Below are 18,808 nucleotides of genomic sequence, written 5' to 3'. Positions count from 1 at the left end.
GATTGATAACAAATAGTGATTATCACTGGGAAACTCCTCCTATAGGCACAACACAGCTGCAGTGATACTTTTATTTTATCAAAATGCATTCATGTGGTAAAAAATGAATAGCTGCAATCTGAATGAAAGTAATTTTTACCTTTACAAGATTATTGTGGGTTGTCATGAAGATGCAGTTGACAGGTTTAAAGCACACAACAAAAATAACATATCTCCCTACATTAAGAAGCTGCAGATAATTTTATCTCTTTTTTTGCTGCAGAGCAAAGGAAAAAATACTTTACACATTTTTCTTGGTGAGCAGAACTGGACTCACTATGGACCAAAAGAGAAAAAAAATTTGCTTTCCAAAGCTACTTATAAAACAGTGCCTCAATCATCACATGCCTCATTGTGGTGACAGTGAAGTACTACACTCAACGTTTTTATCATTTGCTTAAGAGTTTATCCATTAAAATTACACTCATAATTAGGGGATGATCTTGCAAACCCATGCTACCGTGTACAGAGCTTAGCTCCATGGAAATCCACTTGCACTAGTGGCTAGTAGCAAGTATTTGCAGGATCAGGCAGGGATACACATCCAGGGGACTTTTGAGTATTAGATTTGGCTGAGGTTTTGTGTTATAAGTACAAATTTTGAAATAGAAAAATATATTCAGAGTAAAGCCAGAAGAGAGATCATTTATGATTATCTACTCTCATCTGTATAACAAAGGCCACAAACATGTGTGCATGTGCACACAAACACACATTACATTTAGAACAGCCTTTCCAAATGGAAAAAAAGAACAGTATTTATTTAAAAAAGGTAGGCGTGGGCCTGCACCAAATTTTTAGAGGAAAACATCCTAAACTGCGTAATGTGGGACCAGCTTTACACAAAGGAGACCGACTCAGACAAAGAGAGGCATTCTCTGATCAACAGCAAACAGCAGCTGCCTGTGGTTTCTAGTGCATGTTAATATAAATAAATATCTGAATATTTAGCATCTTAAATACATAGGACAGTGTTGCTTATTCCCTAGTATTGTTAAGGACCAGATTGCGTCTGGCTGCCTAGTGTAAGCAGGGCAGGCAGGAAGAGTGCAAAAATCCACCATCTTATGGAGCCAGGTTCAGCTGCAATCCACATGCTGTCGGTGTGCTCCATAGGGCACAAGACACCCCAAAGGGAGAGAGTTGGGGAGGAGGCAGGGCCATGACCAGGTGCAGGGGCGGCTCCAGGCCCCAGCACGTCAAGCGCGTGCTTGGGGTGGCATGCCGCGGGGGGCGCTCTACCGGTCGCCGGGAGGGCGGCTCCTGCGGACCTCCCGCAGGCGTCCCTGCGGAGGGTCCGCTGGTCCCGCGGCTCCGGTGGAGCATCCGCAGGCACGCCTGCGGGAGGTCCACCGGAGCCACGTGACCAGCGACCGGCAGAGCGCCCCCCGTGGCGTGCCGCCGTGCTTGGGGCAGCGAAATGGCTAGAGCCGCCCCTGACCAGGTGGGCAGGGTGGACTATGCTGCAACCTCTGAAGAGGCGTAGCAGCAGTCACACTTTCCCAGTCTACTGTAGAGCTCCAGGAGAAATTCTACCTCCTTTAGGCAGAATTCCTCCAACATCTGCCCAGTGCAGATATATGCCTAATTGGCACAGGGCCGAGCCCTAACATGCATTGACTGCAACAGCCACTTTACCCAGAATTTAAAGATACACACTGAAACGTACTGAAAGGGTACCTCACAATAACGTTTTATGACAGCACTTTAATACTAAGATAAGAAATAAATACTTCATCTTTCATGAACACAAGTTTAATATTTGTTTTCTTTCCAGATAAAATGCAAGGGAGAGGGGAAGGCAAAAAATGGCAGATGACGACAATCTGTCTTTCTGCTATCTACAGAACAGCAGGCAGCTTGATAGAGTGGTATAATTCTCTCTCTGCATTATCAGAACATGACACCTCTCCCCCTTTTCCTCACACTCTGAGGAGTCATCATTTTTTCTGCTTTAGAAAAGGGAGCATAAATTATGACTCTGGTATATCTACACTGGTTAGACTTTTTATTCATGATTTTCACCTTTTTTATTTTCAATAAGGACTTGTGTTCACTAGAACTTTAGAGAGTTAGAACATGACCTTAAACTAACACAACATTGATTACAACTTTGCTGTCACACTAGGCAGCCACAAGCTGTATTTAATATTATGTTAATGGGTCATGAGTAAAACTTGGTTCCAGTGGGATTTACCCACAACCAGCTGCATGATGTTAAACACAACTTGTCCCTGTGTGCCATGACAGCAAAGTTGTAGTCAGCATAACTTTAGTTAACAGGACTCTTCAAGGTTGTGTTCTAGCTCAATGTAATTTTCTAGTGAAGATAAATCCTTAACTGGTCCTAGAGACCCTCCATTCCACAAGCTGACTTTTCATAGCCGAGAAAGCTTGACTGAGATGCCTTCAGTACCAATCAATGTTTTTCTCAGTTTGGACACATGGGTTGCTATGGAGCCCTCCTCTCACTATGGCTTGAATTTGCTGCCTCCAGTGTTCTCAGCTCTTGCAAGAATGGAGAGTAACTTCTCCGTTTTCTGAAAAGCAAATTATTACAGGGTGACTGGCCCTCTAAGGGGAGATGGGCACAGCCCCACTATCCTTGCATTAGTTGGAAGAGCTCTCCTGGCCCTTCCTGCTTGGGGTCAGTATTGAGACAGAGTGTATGGATGTCCAGAAAACTTGCCTCCTAATGGACTGCGTTTTCCGAAACTCAGATTGAACTTTGGAAGGGATGGACTGCCTGCTTCTGGGCTGCATACACACTTACAGAGAGGACTTGCTAACACAAGAGAATTGCAAAGAGCTGAGAGCATCTTGAAACTTGGAATGTTTCTGGAGCTCTCGTTAAAATGGCTAATCATTTATTGGGAAAATGACATCCCAATCCAAATATCTCAAGTTCATAATTTTTTTGTTTTTGTTTACTCTGGCCAGAAACTGTGACTATAATGGAGTCCTTTCCTGTTGTGCTTTTCTAAAAATTGGGATTACACATTGCACTGAAGAAGGGGGATAGAAGAAATGCAGTATGTGAACAAATATGATGCATGAGAAAGAGTGACAGACAAATTCATACATTCATTTACTCTAAGTAAATTCTGATCTGTGCACATTTTAATTAAGCACAGAAAGCATATGTTAAATATTTAGTGAAACAATGATGCAAGCAGTCTAGTCTTCAATGGTCTCAAATAACAGGCAGAAAATTATGTATTTTACTTCCTGCTGTGGACTTTAAAAGAAACCTTGTCCTAGTTTCCTAACCGCAAAATGAATTTAAAGCGCTAAATGAAAAAGACAGGCACTTGAGGGAGTGCCTCACACTGCTTATTTGCTACACCCTCTTCTCCCTCATTTCAAGACTGGGACTTGGATCCCAATCCTGCAGGCTGCTCTGTACTTGCAAACTATTATACTAGCATAGAGTCCTATTAAAGTATGCCTTCCCTGCACAGTAAACTCAGGTGATTGGCGCCTACTTATGAGTAGCAACACTGCAAAGCCATATGCATGTTACCATGTCCTCACTGGTGCTGCGCTTCCTCATATATATCGCTAGGACCAGGGGCGGCTCTAGCCATTTCGTCGCCCCAAGCATGGCGGCATGCTGCGGGGGGGCACTCTGCTGGTCGCCGGTCCCGCAGCTCCGGTGGACCTCCCGCAGACGTGCCTGTGGATGCTCCACCGAAGCCGCGGGACCAGCGGACCCTCTGTAGGCACGCCTGTGGGAGGTCCACCGGAGCCGCCTGCCGCCCTCCCGGCGACCGGCAGAGCGCCCCCTGTGGCATGCCGCCCCAAGCATGCGCTTGGCGTGCTGGGGCCTGGAGCCGCCCCTGGCTAGGACTTCTCGAGCCATATCACGTTTTTTTGCACTGCAGTAAGCTGAGATTTCCTATAATTCTTTCCCAGTGAATTGTGGGAGAACTTGTCTGTCCTTCTGGGCATGTGGCGGAATTATGGGAAGGCACTGGAGGATTAGCATCGCTAGAGTGGTTTAACCTGCTTTCTCACTGCAAAGTGCGTGGGTGACCAGCCTGACTGAAAGCCTCTCTTGGGCGCTAGCCTACAGCCCCACTGAACTACCTGGTGTAGGTTAAAAGTATCATTAAACTTGGCTTTAGAGTATATTGTGTGTGGATGGGAGCAAGAACTGAAAGATCCCAAGTTAGCACTGCAGTGAATACACTCTTGAAGTCTACAGGGCATGGATCAGGAGTTACCACAATGCTGATAGGTTGGAAAACCAGAGGCAGCTTTCCTGAGTAAGAGACAGTGTTGCTACAATGTGGGCTTAGAGGAGAATCAAGGAAAGAGGAAAATGTGTGTGATAGGAAGACACTTGCACTCAAAGTTACAGCAGTAGTTTAGGATAGTTTGTGTATGAAGGATTTTGAGCATTGTTTGATTCCATAAATCGTGCTGATCTAAAGTGACTACCATTTGGCAGGTAAGACTCTAGGCATTAAATAAAAATCTTGCAAAATTGTCATGTGTCTGAACTGAGCCCAGAGTGAAAATGAGAGTAAGTGGCGACATGAAAAAGAATACTGGTGTACTGGAGCAGGCAAATGAAATGCTGAATTTTAATTGGTTTAATTTCCCTGCTTCATTGTTTGAAGAATGACTAAGGGAATGGGAGTTTATTTGTGAGTATGTATGTGATGTTTAGACTCCAGATAAATCAAGGTTTAAGGGAACAAAACATCGAGTGGGGTGGGGGCAAAGGGAAATTAATGAGACGTGTGTTCAGACAATCCAGAATTCATCATTTTGGACCAAATTCATCCCTGGTGTTACTCCACTCACTGCAATTGAATTACACATGGGATGAATTTGTCTTTTTCAGGCTAAGTTTCAAGGACAAGGATATTGCCAGATTGCAATACACTACTAACAAAGGTTAGTGCTGGGCCTGGCATTGACTTATCTGGACCATTGACAACATATCAGTCTCCATAGTGTGGGCATTCTCAATAGACTCCCATTCCAAATCTCTGCTAATACATGTAGGGCATGTTTTTATCATGTGTACCTAGCTTTGTCTAAGGTTGCATGCAGGGGTCACGGCCCCACTCAGGTTTGGCTTGGCTGTCCCTCCATTATGACAGAATGGTGGCCAGACTAAATCTGAGTGGTGCTGTGACCCCACATGCCAGGTTGCAATGCCCAGAGCAGGGAACTGCACCCAGCTTTGTGTTGTGGGCTGAATGCAGGGTGAGCAAACTCTCTAATACTCCTCCCGCACAAGGGTCTCCCCTGTGCACTGAGCCCGCAACCCATCTACAATCTTCCTGCAATGCACTTGTGGGTCATGACCCATTGTTTGGTAAACACTGCTCTAAGGTAAAAATACTGTAAGGCATTGAAAACTTACTTCTTTTACAAACCATTGGCAGAAGGCAGGACCAATCCATTCTCTTGCATGAATGCCACAGTCTATCCAGACAGCTCTCTTGTAAGGCCGTGATCTTTTACCCAACTAAAAAAGTAAATATTCATTGTTACCACAGCAAGTCTTAGTGCTTATTGACATTTAGTGAGCAACAATAGTAGAAATGAACACAGTTAATTAGCTACAATAGACATTTTGAACTTTTCTTGTAAAGAGTTACAAAAGAGATACAGATCTGTTATTTTGGAATGGGAATTCTAGGTATCATCCATGCAGATCATTTCAAGGTTACAAACTGGAGAACTGAAAAAATAACAGGAAAAGTCAGAGCTATCAACTCCTCTTTATATTGAAGAAATAAGTCCTTATATGCCACTTGGAGTAGGGCTAGAATAATGTATTTTGGGGAATAATTTAAAGATTTTTCCAGAAATAAGCATGTGATGTGAAACCAAATTTTAAGAAATAAGTGGGAAAGGATGCAAGGAAAACATATAGAAGTACTAACTTTTCCTTTGTAGGCTTTGGTTAATTTTAAGCATTGAATCCCAGCATTTCATCATCAATAGCTCAACAAGAATTATGTGTGGCACAATGTTCAGAAGAGGTCCAGGGTTTCTTGTGGTCCATCCATCCTTGAGGGTACTCATTCTAGAAGTCAGCTATAAACACAGCACTTTCCAACTCTCTTAAAGCCAAATCCTGCTTGCCTTACTCACACAAATATTCCAGTAGATTGCAAAGAGAATACATGCAGAGGTAAAGACAGCAGGATTTGACTCTTAACTTTCTAATGTGTGAACTATTTTCTCACAGGTTATTGCATTGTTAAGGGTCTGATCCAGAGTGGTGCTGAGTTCCCACAAATCCTGCTGACTTCATTAGGAGATGTAGGTGCTTAGAACCGCTCATATAAATATGCTGTGTGGAATAGGTATTTGAGTTTGGTTTCAGGTGTTAGATATAACTGCTTTAACTATTTAATTTTTACCTTTAGTACAAACAGAGGTCTCCCTTCATATGATTTTCCAACAGAGAACATATGAACGAGATCTGAATGGGTTTTGTTCAGACGATACATCCAACTTTGAATCTGAAAACAGAGACATAAAATTGCTGCCTCAGTCATTAACATTTCTGGGAAAGAGATATTAAAGTGAAGGAAGAAAAAAAGGCTAGTGAGACCTGTCAGGAATATGTTTTGTTTTCCAGCTGTGTCCTGTCTGTCACTTAGATTGTGAGCAATGTGGGGAAGGGAGTGGAACAGTCTGTTTTGTTCCATGTCTGCACAGTGCCTAGCACACTGGGGCCCGGAGCCTTTAATAGGGTTCACAGGTGCTATTTTACTACTACTTTTACTACTATGACTAGGCCCTCAGTGTGGTTTTTGATTTGGTCTTTCATTTGTACTATCTCTGTGCTCTAATAAATGCTCTAGACCTTTTTGTCCCCCCCTTGCTTCTTCAGAAACTTCATGTCCAGTCTTCCCTCCCTCTAATTCCTCCTTGATGGCAGCTCACTACAACAAAGTGACCGCTAGCCTCGCCCTTGGAAATCACAAAGAATTTGGAAGGGAGTTTGTCTACTTTGAAGACCCCTCCCACCAAGAAGTGGTATGGAGGAAGCAATCTAGGTAGCTTCCCCCTGTGAGGCCAACTGACATTCCCTAAAGACATTAGGAGCTGAATGGAGAAAGAAATCTCCCCTCTGGAAGATGGCATCAGGTAAAGATGGGAAACGGGCTTGTTGGGAGAAGGGAGGGGAGTGGTAGAAGACACTAGTGTCAACAGTTTCATTTTTTGCTGTGAGTGGATAGGATACTGCAACTAAACCGCAGGGGCTGCAGATCCCCACAAACTGAACTCAGTGGTTTTGATTCTAGTGCAAACTGACATAGGTGGATTTCACAGAGCTCTAGCTAACACCCTCTGCACCGGCAGCACTAGGTTCTGTACTTGCATGCACATTGTCAAATGGGAGGATTGATTTTTCCTTCTTCCTCTCCCTACTCAATGTCTCAGGGCCAGATGCAGAAGAGGCTCTGCACGCATAGCTTCAGAGGAGGAGAAGCAACAGCAACAGGCCATATCATAGTTAAAAAAAACCAATTGTAACAAGAAAATATGCAGAAATTTTAAAACCTTGGAGCCTATTCTTAAGTTATTACTCAGAGAACATTCCCTTTGCCTTCAGTGAGAGATTCATAGAATCACAGAATCATAGAAATGTAGTGCTAGAAGGGACCTAGAGAGGTCATCTAATCCAGCCACCTGCACTGAGGCAGGACCAAGTAAACTTAGAAGACCATCCTTGACAGGTGTTTGTCCAACCTGTTCCTAAAAACATCCGGTGATGGGGATTCCACAATCTTCCTTGGACAATTATTCCAGACCTTAACTACCCTTTATAATTAGAAAGTTTTTCCTAATATCTAACCTAAATCTCCCTTGCTGCAGATTAAGCCCATTATTTCTTGTCCTGCCTTCAGTGGACGTACAGAACAATTGACCACTGTCCTCTTATCAGCTCCCCACACAGTCTTCTTTTCTCCTGACTAAACATGCCCAGTTTTGTAAACCTTTCCTCATAGGTTTTCTATACAAGGTTTTCTAAATATTTTTTATCATTTTTGTTGTTCTCTAGATTCTTTCCAATTTGTCCACATCTTTTCTAAAACATGGCACCCAGAAGTGGACACATATTCCAGCTGAGGCCTCACCAGTGCCGAATAGTGTGGGACAATTACATCCTGTGTCTTACATATGACACTCCTGTTAATACACTCCAAAATGATTAGCTATTTTTGCAACTGCATCACATTGTGACTCATATTCAATTTGTGATCCATTATAACCCATAGATCCCATTCTACAGTACTACTGCCTAGTCAGTTATTACCCATTTTGCAGTTGTGCATTTAATTTTTCCTTCCTAAGTGAAGTATTTTGCACTTGCCTTAACTGAATTTTATCTTGTTGATTTCAGACCAATTCTCTAATTTGTCAAGGTCATTTGAATTCTAATTGTATCTTCCAAAGTGCTTGCAACCCCTCCCAGATCTTGATGTCATCCAAAAATTTTATAAGCATACTCTCCACTCCATTATTGAAGTCATTAATGAAAATATTGACTAGTACTGGACCGAGGACTGACTCGTGTAGGACCTATTGGAAACGCCCTCCCAGTTTGACAGCAAATCATTGATAACTACTTTTGAGTACAGTCTTTCAACCAGTTGTGCATCCACCTTATAGTAATTTCATCTAGATCACATCTCTCTAGTTTGCTTATGAGAATGTCATGTGGGACTCTGTCACAAACCTTACTGATATCAAGATATAATTCATCTGAATAAGAGTGAATTTGGCTCCTAATAATAATTTAATTAATACAACCAGTGTCTATCTTTATTTCTCTATTGGTCCACTGAAATCCATGGGAGTTCTTCACATGGAAAGTTTGCAGGCTTGGGCCCTTAGTAGATGAACTATTATCTGAGTACTTTTATCTCTTTGGGCCCCATCCTGCAGACACTTAAGCATGTGAGAAAATTTTAATCACAAGTAGACCTGTGGACTTCAATGAGACTTCTAATGTGAATAAGGTAACCATGCCCCAGACTCTGAAGCCAAAAGAATTTAAACCAAAGTCATATTAACAGTGACCGGTTTAAAACAAAGAAATTTCTAAGGGAAATTAGTTACATTTTTAAAAAGGAAAAGGAACATAAGAACGTAAGAATAGTCATGCTGGGTCAGACAATTGGTTCATCTAGCTCAGTATCCTATCTTCCAACAGCACAGATGCTTCAAAGGGAATGAATAGAACAGGGAAATTATTGAGTGACCCATCCAGTCTCAGCTTCTGGCAGTCAGAGGTTTAGGGATACCCAGAACATGGATTGGCATCCCTGACCATCTTGGCTAATAAACCATTCATGGACCTATCCTCCATGAATTTGCCTACTTCTTTTTTGAGCCCAGTTATACTTTGGGCCTTCACTAGATCCCCTGGCAACAAGTTTCACAGGTTGACTCTACATTGTGTGAAGTAGTACTTACTTGTTTTAAACCTGCTGCCTATTAATTTCATCAGGTTACCCCAGCTCTTGTGTTATGTGAAGGGGTAAACAACACTTCTTTATTCACTTTCTCCACGCCATTCATAATTTTATAGACCTCCATTATATCCCCCTTTAGTTGTCTCTTTTCTAACCTGAACAGTCCCAGTCTTTTTTATTCTCTCCTTGTATGGAAGCTGTTCCATACTCCTGGTCATTTTTGTTCCCCTTCTTTGTACCTTTTCCAATTCCAATATATCTTTTTTGAGATGCCAAACCTTGAAAGAAAATATTGCAAATAATAATGGATTTAAAAACAAACTTTAAAGGGGCTATATTTGTATTTTATATAAAACATTTAGAAAACTTGCTGAAAATGAATATGTATGTTTAATTTTTAATAGCATTTCTATTCATTAGGATCAGAACACACTTCTAAATAGATAGATAGGAGTTTAGATAACAGACACCATCTTCATTTTTGACATACTTCTTCCAGTGAGTGATACACTTCATAGTTGTATCCTGGTACTGATCTACGATTCCTACATGATCGCAAATGACTTTGTTTTTCTATCGCTTTCTGTAGATCAGATATGATGATCCTAGATTAAAAAAAAAGCAGCATTATTAAACGGCATGAATAAAATAGAGTGCAGTGCAAAATAAATATCAGATTTAAAGAGAAATAGAGCCACAGTAAAATTGTGCTGATGTTACATCATCCTTTTTTATTTTAACAATAAAAGTTTGCAGGCTTATTAGAATACATGCTGCCAAATAAGTAGTCCAATTGCTTTGAAACACAACAGTGCTTTAAAAAATGGAGGCAGCTTGTTTTTCAGTGAATGAAACAGAATGATGTAAACAACTTAGCCTATTCAAGTTATGCTTGTATGGCAGCATTTGCAGCTTACTTTTATACTTGGAAAAAATATGTGCAAAATATGCATGCCTATGTTTTTTCTCCGTGTAGAAGTGCTGAACCATACATATAGATACGGGGGTCAGACACAAAACAACAAGGAAACATCAGACTTGGGCATTGGAAATATTCCATCTAAAGCAAAAATGAATGTGTAAATTTGTCCTTAGTTTATCATGTATAGTTATACTACAGTTCTTCTAAGAAATATTCATCTTGCAGTCAGTCCTTTTAAAAGTTTCTAGCAAAAAATGAGAAACAAAAATTGCGTAATGTAACCTAAATATACGGTCACACACTTAGACATAGACAGCAAGAGGGGGCTGGTATTGAAAGAGAAATGCAGAAAAAAGCTTTTCTATTTTTCTGCCAAGACCAAAGAATAGCATAGAAAGGTCACTAACTCATGGAAAGAAGTCTATCCAACATGGTGCAGTGCTGTGATCTCAAACATTCAGGGCCAGATTCTGATCATACAATAGCTTAAATCAGGAGTACCTTCACTGAATTCAGTGGCGATATGCTATGTCAGTGTAAAATTAAGAACAGAATCAGGTTTTGAGAATCGTGGTGCTACTCTCTCGAACTGAGTTGCTCTAGCATTGCAACTAATGCCCCCAGGTGTCATTTTTATAAAATGAGGATGATGCGCAATCTTTTTAATTCTTAAAGTAGCAATGATTAATGCAGAAGAAAGAAATGCTCTATTTACTAATTTTATAAACTACTAACTATATCCTTTAATATGTAATCAGCATATCAATATGTGTACCGAAGTAATGGTTACTTATGTTCTTCAAATAAATACCTCAGGGAAGTAATATATATAATTATGATTGAAGGCTTTTTTACAGTAATATATTTTTAAATAAATTCCAGGGTTATAGCCTTGATTTTCTGAGCACTCTGAGCCCAGGCCAACAAAGCACTTAAGCATGTGCTTAACTTTAAGCATATGAGTGATCCAGCTGAAGTCATCTGCTCTGTTGAATCCTGGGTAGAATGTTCAGCACCTTTCAGGATCAAGTCCTATTTGTTCATCTTGAAGTGTGTGGATTTAAACAGAACTCCCCATGTATAGATTTCTGTGTCTCAGAATGAGAATACACTATAGGGTCTCTTATTTACTTTCAGTGAGCACATACTATGTTTACTTATTGTGGCCCAGGGCTCTAACTTCAATTGCAATCAGATGTCAGGGACTGAATAGTCAACCTATACACGGCAGATACAAGAGCATGTCACAAGGTGACCGGTCCCTTTCATAAGCAACAGATCCAGTTTCCCTGTGACTAATTAGCTGCTTGCAAGTGGGATCTCATAGAAGGCACTTGGTATCTATAACACTTCAGGCACTGGTTAGGACCAGGAGGAAGAAGAGACAGGAAGTGGTAGTGGTGGGAGGAGGAAGATGGAGTGGAAGAGATGAAGAAGGTTCTCTGGAGCAAGCTGCATGAACCCCTTACAGAGCAGGAGTTGGGAGCTGCTGTGGGGAAGAGCTGGGTCAGAGAAAGAACTGGAGAGCATTGGTGGGACAGGGCTGGCTGGAACTAGGGAATCCTAGTGACTGAAAGGCTTGTGTAGCAGCCCCTAGTTAAAAGGGAAGAGCCGACTCAGCTAGGGCCAGGCTGAACATAGAAGAGAGTGATTCTGAAGAAGCTCAGCAGAGATAGGATTCCTGGGCAAAGGAGACCTGGAGTATGGAACGCAATGAGGAGCCCACTCGCAGGAGCTATTTGGGGGTCTGTGAACTGTTTCACATTGAGAGTCCTTTGAATGGATGCACTTATATTAATAAATGATGCTTGGAAACAGAGCTTTTATTAGACTCCGAGAAAGATCTCATTCCTTTCCTGGCAGTGATATAGCCTTTAATCTGTGGCAGAAAGGATAGGCACCTTGAGTGACTACAGGGACTGAAGAAGGAGAAATTGAAGCAGGACTTGCCTGTATTGCAGAAGTTAGCTGCTTGATGGTGCCCTGGTGTGGTGGGCCCTGGGACAGAGACTCTTCAATAAAAGTTGATCTGGTGCATAGTCTGTTTTCATGGCCATCTTATTGCTAGCTAAATAAGAGTTTCATAAACTCAAGGGTCAGATAAAACTATGTATTATATATGGGGCTGGTAATACTGCCTATTTATTTGCACATTTGCTGAGCCAAACAATAGCATTCTTAGTGGCCAAGTGGAGCTCTCGGAACCCCTTTTGAATCTGGCTAAGGGGCACTCCTCAACAACGTTTATCATTGTTTGATCTGCGCAGCAGCTGCAGCTTGGGTTGTCTTGAACAGAGCTGGCTCCAGGCACCAGCTCAGCAAGCAGGTGCTTGGGGCAGTCAAGGGGAAGAGGCAGCAGCTCGGGCTTTTCGGCGGCATTTTGGCGGTGGGTCCCTCAGTCCCTCTTGGAGGGAAGGACCTGCCTCTGAAATGCTGCCAAAGAAGAAAGCGGCGAAATGCCGCCGATCGCGATTGTGGCTGTTTTTTTGTTTTTTGTTTTTCCCCGCTGCTTGGGGTGGCAAAAACCCTGGAGTCGGCCCTGGTCTTGAAGACCCCAACAGTGCTGGCTGACTGCACAGAAGCCTTGCCCAGTTCAGAATCAGTTAAGAACTGAACCACTGGGCGGCAATGGATGCACGTTCTTGCTGTGCCACCTGTCAGTACCTGGCACAGTCCAGGAAAGCTAATGATCCTCCTAGCAAGCCGAATTCTGCAAGCTTGAAGAATCCTGGTATTGCCAACTCCAGTTATCCTAAGAATGAGCAATCTGAGTCTTACTACTAAACATTGAGGGTTTATCGACAGCCAAGTGATCGATCAGCACTCTTGCTCACTGCCTATTAAAGTCGCCTGACATGTCCCATTATGAGACTTTGTTTTCACTTGCTTATATTTTTGCCAAATTTTAACTGTTCTGGTTGAAATTTTATGTCAGGTGTCTGCCTCAGGCTGAATATTTTTAGAAAGTTTTAGCCAGCAGTTAAGTTGCTTCTTAGGGTATGTCTACACTACCCGCCGGATCGGCAGGCAGCGATCAATCCAGCAGGGATTGATTTATCGTGTCCAATCTAGACATGATTATGGACCCCTGAGTGCTCTCCCGTCGACTCCTGTACTCCAGAGCCACGAGAGGCGCAGGCAGGGTCGATGGGAGAGTGGCAGCAGTCGACTCACCGCGGTGAAGACACCATGGTAAGTCGATCTAAGTACGTCGACTTCAGCTACGTTATTCACATAGCTGAAGTTGCGTAACTTAGATCGATTCCCCCCCCCAGTGTAAACCAGGGCTTAGAATCAGACTAGTGTCAAATACATTGTTATACCATGTTTTTTATACCACGTTAAAAAAAATCTGGCCTGCCTGCCTGCTTTGGAGCAGAGACTTGAAATCTGGCACTTGGGTGACCTGTGCCATATCAGGGATATGCCTTTTGAGGCTTCCATGAAAATCTGCCCAATTTAGGTCAAGTTATAAACCTTTTGAAAAAGTATCATTTCACACATGCTAAGTAGAGATTTCATAGAGCTTTGCTGATGAATGGTCCAAAGACTGGTTGGGCAAGGAGATTGGAACTGAGGGCTGTGGGTAGACCGGGACTGGTTGGGCAAGGAAATTGAGACTGAGGGCTGGTGGATGTAGATAGACTGGGACTGATGGGGTGAGGACACTAGGAATGGGGGCCTGTGGGGAATGGGGGAGGTTAGGACTAGTTGCACAAGGAAATTGGGATTGAGAATTGGGAAGGGGAACAAAATATTGAACAGCTGCTCATTAAGTGAACACTATCCATTCTCTACACTGAATGAGGCAGAGGTCCTGTGGAAAAATATTATGTAATCACTACAAAATTGGGAAAAACTGGCGAGGTGGTAGTACTGCTGAAAAGGATCTGGAGGTTATAGTGGATCACAAATTGAATATGAGCTAACAATGGGATGTAGTTGCAAAAAAGACTCATATAGTTCTGGGTGTATTAAAGGAGTATAATATGTAAGACATGGGAGGTAATTGTCCCACTCTACTGGGCACTGATGGAATACTGTGTCCAGTTCTGAGAGCCACATTTTGAGAAATGTGAGCGAACTGGAGGAAGTCCAGAATGCAGAGCAACAAAAATAATAATAAAAGATTTAGACAACCTGACCTACAGGGAAAGGGTAAAAGAACTGGGTATGTTTAATTTAGAGAAAAGAATACCTGAGAGTCTTCCAATATGTTAAGGGCTCTTTACAGTGATCAATTGTCCTCCATGTCCACTGAAGGTAGGACAAGTAGTGGGTTAATTTTCAGCAAGGGAGATTTAGGTTAGATATTAGGAAAATCTTTCTAACTATAAGAATAGGTAAGCACTGGAAAAGGCTCCCAAGGGATATTGTGGCATTCCTGTCATAGGAGATTTTAAAAGACAGGTTGGACAAACACCTGTCAGGCATGGACTAGGTCTACTTGGTCCTGCCTCAGCATAGGAGGCTGGCCTAGATAATCTTTTGTGGTCCTTTCCAGCCCTATATTTCTATATAATTAAAGACTGTATCATAATGCATAGGCAGAAGGGATGAGTTCGGCATTTCCTAACTTTTGAGTACTTGATTTTGCAACATTAATAATGTTTTTTAAAGTAGTTTTTTGATGACAATGACAACACTTGTGGAACTTTTTTATAGACTTTTGCTGAGACAAGGAACAGCAGCAGGCATATGAATGCAAGAAACTGGACATGTCAATTCCTGTATAAAAATGTAACATAAAAGTTAAACATAATTATAAAAATCACATAATCATCTCATTTTTAAATGCAAGCAAAACTGCCATAGTGTAGGGCCCATAGCAAAACAGCTCTGATCTCAGGCTACTAGACCTGCATACTTAATTGTTTTAAATTTGCGTTTATTTTGAGGACTACAAATGTAGTAATTTGAGATCATTGTAATCTATAAGAAATAATCATACTGACAGTGACTTCCAGTCAAAGCATACTACTTTGTTTGTATGCTTTACAAACATTAATATTTTATCCACACTGAGATAAATACAATTACCGCCATATAGGACCTGATTCAACAAATTACTTAAGCACACGCTTAAGAATGTGAGTAGTCTATTGGCTTCAGGAGGGCTACTCGTGCTTAAAGTTACATATATGTAATGTAGGTGCCTGGCTGAATCAAGGCCATAACCATAAGATCACCCTTTCTCTCTACATGAAGAGTGTGATCAATACAATTTGAAACATTCCTGAATACTTAAAAACCTTTTTGTGGGATGTGATCCTTATTCAGTCTTTGTTCTATGTGACCTATATTTTGTGACTAGAACAGAGCTATAAAACAAATCAGTGTATTCCTTTATATAATTAATGAAGCATGTGAGCTCTCTCATTTATAGTATACTTATAAGCAAACCCAACTCCTGTGAAGTGTATGTACAAGCAAAGCAGACTATAGAATGGGAACAGTAATTACCATATTTCTCACAACAGATACAATTTTAATGCATTCCAGAGACACTAGTCTGCACTCTGAAGGCGGCCATTTAATTAAACTGTTTGCCTGTGAGAGACTCTGTTATTCCATAAAATGACTGTCTTCTTGTGAATATCTAGCTACCTGTCAGACAAATTGAAAATATGCTGTGCTGTAACAGTATTTTTGAAAACACGCTTGGTATTATAGACATAAACCTTCATTAGAGGTCAGATCCCACATTCCACCAGGATAACTCGCAGAAATGGAAATGGAAGCTTACGTGTAGTTGATGTTTGCTTGTTGCAGGTAGGGTAGCAGAATTTGTGAACTGTTCCCTGGAATATGTACGTCTGTGACTGTACCCTCTGAGATGTGGAAGATGCTGCTGGGCTGCCATAGGTCCACCTGTAGTGCAGGAACCAACCTGTAATTCATATTTATTCAGTGTAGGTGGGGAAATCCAGGAGTTAGCGTGATTGTAATTTTCTTCTCTGTATCTAATATGGCATGTTGTTGTTTATTTAGCATTGCTGGAGTACTACTGCTTAGTGCACTGGTCAAACACTACCTACTTACAGTAGTTAGAGAATGACTCAAACTTTTATTTTTGAAACAAAAATGTTTCACTTTCAGTTTAACAATTTTTTTTGACCTTTTCTTGGTCTGAATTACCTGGCATCATAATCCAAGAGATGTTTAAATATCCAGCACTTTTCTGTATCAGTTTTCTATACATTATATAGTACATTTCTTGTCAAAATCCCTTAAAATCTTGCACATTCCCTCTGTATCAGCTTCCCTATGGTCAGCAACTTTTGTTTTCATTTTTTTCAATAGGTCAATGCAAGGAAAGAAAACTGAGGAGAAATGGAAAGTGTTCAAAAATATATGAATGTGGTATTAAGTGTATGATAAAGTTCTGCAATGACACTTGGTAATAAATATGCCAGAAGTACAACACAAGTTTCAGTGCAGATTAGGTTAGCATGGGGCTGTAAAATAGGTAAGATTGTGTTCATACTCAAGGGTTATCTGTGGTTTGAGTGTATGGTCAGGATGCAGTCCTAGCTCAGTGCTGAATGACAATATCTAGATGGTGCTGTGGTAGATAGGAAGAGTCCTACATTGCCAAAAAAAATGTAAATAGAAAGGTTACAAAATCAAAGAAAGATAACATATACCTAAGTGTAAGTGTCTGCACCTCCAAATTAATGTGTAATTTTTTTTCTAAGTATAAAAGAAACGTGGTATATTTTATTTCTGGGCACTTTAGCACTGTTGCCCCTTTTGTCCCAAGTGGTTAGCCAATATTTGGGGCCTTGTGGGATTGTTTCCTCTAGGAGGAGAAATCAATGAGTCAGGTATATTCTTTGGCGCAATTCTGTTTATTTACAAAGAATATAAACAAAGTCCTTTTCTGCTGAACACAGTAGGTAGAAACAACAGCAAGCTGTTTCCTTGCTCACTATTTTCGAGTCTGCCCCTCCAGTCAGTTCTGTGCCCAAGAAGTTCTGTCTCTCTGCTCCCTCTCGGGGTCATGTTCATGACCATTTCCCTCCCTGCTGGCTTTCTGCCTCTAACACACTCACCCACCCAACCCTCTTTCCAAAGAACCTCTTTGTTCCTGCATTTGGCACAATCCCAGGGAAATCCCTCAGACCACCTGGTTTAGCCCTGCTCTGGCTTTGCCATGTGACCCATGGCCTGGACAGGAATCTCCTTTTGTTTCCCGTTAATACTACATGAAGGGGCATTGAATTGCTCCTTCCAGTTAACCTGAAAGAAACATGCTTAACACACCAATCGGCTTTAACCAGGTCTGTGATTTGTTTTTAGATCAAAGAGCCATTTGTTGTGCTGAAAGGTGTTAATTGTGCCCAATAATATTATAATTTACTCTTAATTTCCAGATTAAGTTGTGTCTATTTATACATTCTGTAGTATATACAGGTAATGGTTTGCTATACTAGTTTTTTAACTAATAGTTTAACTTTTTAAATTGATTGAATTAGGTGTGGCACTGCAGGTACCAAACCTTTCCTTGTCCATAAGATCATTATGGGATCTGGTTTCCCCTGCCTCTGAGGAATGTCAGGTTCATAATACAACTATTGTTGTGATGACAGCTGTTAAAATGGCCTAGTGAAGAGCTTTTATGCCTCTGATATTATGTAATTTATTGCCAGTAACAAAAACAATAGAGTTTCTTTCTTCTCGCTTTATTTATGTGCTCTATCAGTGTGCATGCTCATGCCCACACACATACTCTAACCAACATTTAATTTGTTTAATACACTTTCAAATAGACCATTTCCACAGTCACTTAGTCAAGTCACTTCCACTGGAATTTTAATCACCAAATGTTTTGATTACTTAACTCCCAAGAGATACACTGACTAAACAGGACATTTTGGATTTGCATTAACACCTTAGCGAACGGTGGGGTATTATACTTGGTCAGTGCTGGGAGACTGGCTGTCAGTAGGTAGCAATCTGATTTCTCCCTTCTTGCAGATGAAAAACACTGAACGATGGACACCAACCTATGTGCTAATACTCTGATTGAAAATAATAATAATTAATAAAACAATGGAAGGCCAAGCTGCAGTAGCAGCATGTTAAAATTATAGGATAGAGGACAGAAGAAATGATTTAGGCCTCCATCCTGCCAAAACTTTCACAGTTGAGTTTCCTCTCAACATATGAATTGTCCCACTGAAGTCAGTAGAACTACTTGTTTGTGACATTATTCACCTGCAAATGTGTTTGTAGGATCAGGACAGTAGACTGATGAACTGATCAACTCCTCCTGTCAGGTAAGGCTTTCTAACTTCTATTATGTCTGGGTGGCCAAAAATGAGGGAGCCAAAACTATCTTTTTACTGCCACCACTCTCTACTATGTAGAAGTGGAGTTTGAAGGT

At 41.2% G+C, this 18,808-nt stretch overlaps 1 protein-coding gene across 1 annotated transcript in view; it reads right to left on the bottom strand.

Moving 5' to 3' along the window:
• CPA6 (carboxypeptidase A6) overlaps nucleotides 1–18,808 on the bottom strand; it is a 117,846-nt gene that overhangs the window by 31,802 nt on the left and 67,236 nt on the right. The window contains exons 3-6 of the mRNA XM_045003053.1: nucleotides 16,166–16,290; nucleotides 9,988–10,102; nucleotides 6,429–6,530; nucleotides 5,420–5,524 (exon numbers count right to left, since the gene is read on the bottom strand). Coding sequence (XP_044858988.1) covers nucleotides 5,420–5,524; nucleotides 6,429–6,530; nucleotides 9,988–10,102; nucleotides 16,166–16,290 — 447 coding nt within the window. The remainder of the gene's footprint in view (nucleotides 1–5,419; nucleotides 5,525–6,428; nucleotides 6,531–9,987; nucleotides 10,103–16,165; nucleotides 16,291–18,808) is intronic.

Source organism: Mauremys mutica, chromosome 2 (genome assembly GCF_020497125.1).
Source record: "Mauremys mutica isolate MM-2020 ecotype Southern chromosome 2, ASM2049712v1, whole genome shotgun sequence".
NCBI lineage: Eukaryota > Metazoa > Chordata > Testudines > Geoemydidae > Mauremys > Mauremys mutica.
Note: the sequence above shows the minus strand (reverse complement) of the source record. Positions and strands in the feature narration are given on the sequence as shown.